At 38.0% G+C, this 4,655-nt stretch overlaps 1 protein-coding gene across 1 annotated transcript; it reads left to right on the top strand.

Annotated features, from left to right (window-relative positions):
* Positions 1–3,483: 3,483 nt before the first annotated feature.
* On the top strand, positions 3,484–4,428 carry LOC311591070 (vomeronasal type-1 receptor 4-like; the record flags this gene model as incomplete). Its single annotated transcript, XM_084770438.1, has 1 exon — positions 3,484–4,428. The coding sequence occupies one exon, from the start codon at positions 3,484–3,486 to the stop codon at positions 4,426–4,428; it is 945 nt and encodes a 314-aa protein (XP_084626564.1).
* Positions 4,429–4,655: the final 227 nt, after the last annotated feature.

Raw genomic sequence — 4,655 nt, 5'->3', positions numbered from 1 at the left:
ATAAGTCCCTGACTGACAGTGACTGTGATTAACTCTGGGTTATTGCATCCACTCCTGAAGATGCTGAAGCATGGTCATAATACACCCATGTGCTAAACTCACCTTATTTTATATGATGCATAAACTAACTTAGCAGGTATTATTATAGATGAACTTACCATGATTTCGCATTGTAATAAACATTAGAAAATACATATAAGAAACATACAACCATAGCAAGGTACAGTAGATGAATCTGTTTCTAGTGTGAAGTGTATTCTTAAGTGACAGTATATTTTTTAAGTCGTAGAGTCGGTAAGTGTGTCTGTATTGAATAACTCAGGCACAAAACTGGTTTGAAACATCCCTCTTTAAGTTGGGAAAGTAACACTGAAGACAAGTTATACTATGATTATCAGGGTAGGACCAAATGATTTTTGAGTGAGCTCTCTAGGTTTAGTCATATTTTCATGTCAAGCAAAGCCTGACGTGCCTTCCCTCAATGTTTGTCAGAGTTGCTAATGGAACATGTTCTTGTACATGGAGGTACATGGCTCTACCCATCACCTATGTTTGTACCCACACTCAGTTCTTTATGTCACTTTTGGCAATATTTGGACTTTCACATTTTTCAGATTGCTTTTTATGTATCTCAGATGAATCTTCCCTTTGTCTGCATTTTAAATTTTGTCATAATAATTACATCACTAGAAGTTTAAAGTGTATATAGAATGCAAATGAGACATTTCAGTAACTCAATTTCCTTTTCCACCTAGTTCAGCATACCTTAGTATTTGATGTTGCGATTTTTACAGAATAACAGTGTTAACATTACATCCTTTCCCCATAAATGATAACAATGCATACTTCTGTGAGGTCATAAACATTAGGTCCATCTTGAGCTTGTGAAATGGAACTGGTCAGGGAGAGACAGTTTTCTGACAGATCAGACCAGACTTAGTACACTGTGTTTTTTTTTATTTTATTTTTAGCAAAATATTAAAATTCTTGTTATGTGCCTGACTTGAGACTTTATGTCAAAATGAAAACTTATTTTAAAAGTTACATATTATCGATTTTGACGTTCTGTGCATGAATGTTTTGCCTGCATTTACATATGTGTACAACGAGGAAAGAACAGGATGTGTGAATGCCCCGGAGCTGGAGTTACAGGCAGTTTTGAGCCACCACAGGTGTCCTGGAAACCATGTCCTGGAAACCATGGCCAGGACCTCTGCAACCACAGCAAGAGTTGTCTAACACCGAGAGCCATCTTTCTGGTGCTCCCAAATGAAAATTTTCTACAGCTAAAAGTATAAAATAAATTTTTAAAGAGTGGCCAAAATGTCAAGTGAGGAAAACAAACTACATAGAAGTGTGGAATATGTTTGGGAACGTCATTTATTGGCTCTGTGAGTACACGCTGAGGTGACTGTCTTTGTACCACACCAGCCGTGTACAGGGTCTTTCATTATACACTCAACAGCAAAAAAAGGCTTTTGCATTCCAAGAGTCACTTACCCTTTGTGTTTCTAAGTTCAGGTCTTGACCCTGGAAATGAAGCTGCTGTCCACATCAGAGACGTATGAATATCAAAGAAGCTGGCAAACTGACGGGATAGCTGTGACTCATAAATTGTTACCACTGTTGGCTGGTTATATACCTAATTAATAAAAATCTGCAGTTGCCATTTCGCATAAGGTTCTGGATGCAAGGGGAGTGAGTACTGAGGAATTGGCTGAAAACAAACTTGAAAGACATAGAAAGGGAAACGTCCAAGACTGAGTATGGAGATGGGATCTTTTTCACGGCTGAGTACAAGATAAAAGGAAAATTAGTGACTGCTTGCTATCAGAGGCATATACATTGAGGAGTCTTCACAACAAAGGAGGAGGGAGTCTTTCATAACATTGCTTCTGACGTCACTGAAAACTGGTCCAAGGTGATCAGTGTGAGAACTTTGGAAGCAGTGAAATCGAGAAATGCAGCATTACACCTCTCCTTGACAGGAAATATGAACTTTTAAGTCAGTGTGAGATAAATAAGTCCTTGACTGACTGGCTCTTACGTGTTACTAGGAACATGCTATTTCTGTCTGACATTTGAGTGATTTAAAGAGACCAAATGAACGTTGAAGGTGAATCAGGCATGCTTGAGGGAGTTTAACACCTAAGAGTCAGTTTTTTTTGGCCAGTTCACTGCAGGGCATCAGTCTGTGTTTTCTGTTAAGAGAGAAAACAGAACTGGTATTATTCTTTAGGTGCTGTGTTGATCCAGACCATGAGACATTATTAGAAATGAAAGGCTCTGTAATGTAATGATACAGATTTCTATACATACAACAAAAATAAGTATACACACACACACACACACACACACACACACACACACACACACATATGCGCCATACATGTCTTCTGGGACTGTGCTACCTCACTCAGAATGATGTTTTCTAGTTTCATCCAGGTACGTGCAAATTTAATGATGTCATTGGTTTTAATAGCTGGATAGTATTCCATTATGTAAGTGTACCACACTTTATTCATCTAGAAAATCTATATTTATTGGGAATGGGCAGAAGGAAGCAAAGACAGCATGTAGTTGTACAAAATCATACAGTCTGTGGGAACTTTTGACCCATACCATAGAGAACTGGGTTATGTACTTTCCCAATGGGTGCTTTGTCCAGGGGATACAAAAGGGAGATGCAATTTTATGTTAAACCAAAGATGGCTCCAGCTGAGAAAAGATAGGGGAACCTTTGCCCTGCCATGAGAATATAGATATATTCTGATGGTATTAATCATTTCTCATTACTTATCTTTGACTTTTAGATGATCTATGCATTAAGAATTGCTTTATAAAATAAAACTTACCAATCTCCAGGAAGTATATAGGTAACACATATTGGGCTTGACATTTTCAGTATTTATTATTTTTTCTTCTTTTCTTTGGGGGAAAGCTATAAGAAGAGGATGCTGGGAAGATTGGGAAGTGAATGTAATCAGAATAAATTATAGGAAAATCCCAAATAGTCAATAAAATATTATGGTGATGAAAAATAATTGCCTTATTTAAGCTTTATGGTTATCATTGAAATCTATTTCTTTTACAACATAAATAGCAACTTAAGCATAGTTTGAAAAGTTTGTCATTGTGTTGTTTATATTGCCTGTCACTTTTACTTGTTTATCACTCCATTGTGAGTGCCTCATCTATGAGTAAACTTCATGGTTTTCATATGAACCAATATGCGCACTGTGAGGTATTGAGGAATCCCATAGTAACAAATATAAAATGTAACCACGTCTGTCAAAATTGTTGGGATCGTACCTTTTTATGTGGCTTAGGATGGAATTTTACTCCTGATTTTAAAGTATGCTCTGCTTCAGTCTCTCTTTAATTCCATGGATAAATGGCATCTTTTTTCACACCAGGCTACAATCATCTACCATTATTCTTTTGACTAGAGAAATATGACGGTATGTTGTAAAGGAAAATGCGATGAATCACCCAATGGGCTTTTGGAACCTCACAATCAGAATTGCTTTCTTATCACAAACTACAACTGGAATCCTGGGCAATTTCTCTCTTGTGTTTTACTATCTAGTACATTACTATAAAGAATGCAAATTGAAGCCCACGGATATGATTCTCTTGCATCTAATGGCTGCCAATGCCTTGATCACTCTCTCTGCAGGAGTTCCTCAAACAATGGCAGTTTGGGGACTGAACAAGTTCTTGGATGACTTTGGATGCGAACTCTTACTGTACATTCAAGGGTTTGCTCGAAGTGTGTCCATTTGCACCACCTGCCTCTTAAATCTTTTCCAGGCCATGACCATCAGTCCCAGGGCATCCTGTTGGAAAGATCATAAAGTTAGAGCTATAAAGTACACCGGCTGCTTCGTTTCCCTCGTATGGGTCTTGTATATCTTGATACATTTCATTTTCTTCGTGCACCCATTTATCAAAACGAATAACAAAAACGAGACAAGACTCCGGGACTTCGGATACTGCTGTATTGACAAGAATGACAGAATCAGTGAGTTACTCTATGTAGCATTGGTGATGTGCCCTGAATTATTTTTCTCTGTGCTCATCGCCTGGTCTAATAGCTCCATGATTGCGATACTGTTCAGACACAAGCAGAGGGTTCAGCACATCAGGAACTTTCATCATTCCAGCAGAAATTCCCTTGAGTTGAGAGCCACCCAGAACATCCTGGCTCTGATGTGCACCTTTCTGGCTTTTTATACCCTCTCCTCCATCTTACGAGGCTGCATTGCTCTTTTGTATACTCACAATTGGTGGCTGGTGAACATTAATCACCTCATTTCTCTGTGCTTTCCATCTTTTGCACCCTTTGTTCTTATGAATCATTACAGCAACGTGTGCAGACAGAGTTTCATCTGCACGAGAAATAGAAGTCACTTAATATTATTCTAAGTATGCAAATGGTGTTTTGTGTTGTCTCTAGCAGTTTTGTGATCTCGTTTTTTAAGAGTTGAGTATTACTCCGTTATAGGATATACCACATTTTCTTGATCCATTATTTGTTGATGGACGTTCAGCTTGTTTCCAGTTTCTGGCTACTATGAATACAGAAGCAATGAATATATACACCAATGCCAGATTTTAGAGAGATGCAGCAGTGCACAATTGATGAGGTTGTC

The sequence above is a fragment of the Acomys minous genome (genome assembly GCF_964271855.1).
Source record: "Acomys minous genome assembly, chromosome: 20".
Classification (NCBI taxonomy): Eukaryota; Metazoa; Chordata; class Mammalia; order Rodentia; family Muridae; genus Acomys; species Acomys minous.
Note: the sequence above shows the minus strand (reverse complement) of the source record. Positions and strands in the feature narration are given on the sequence as shown.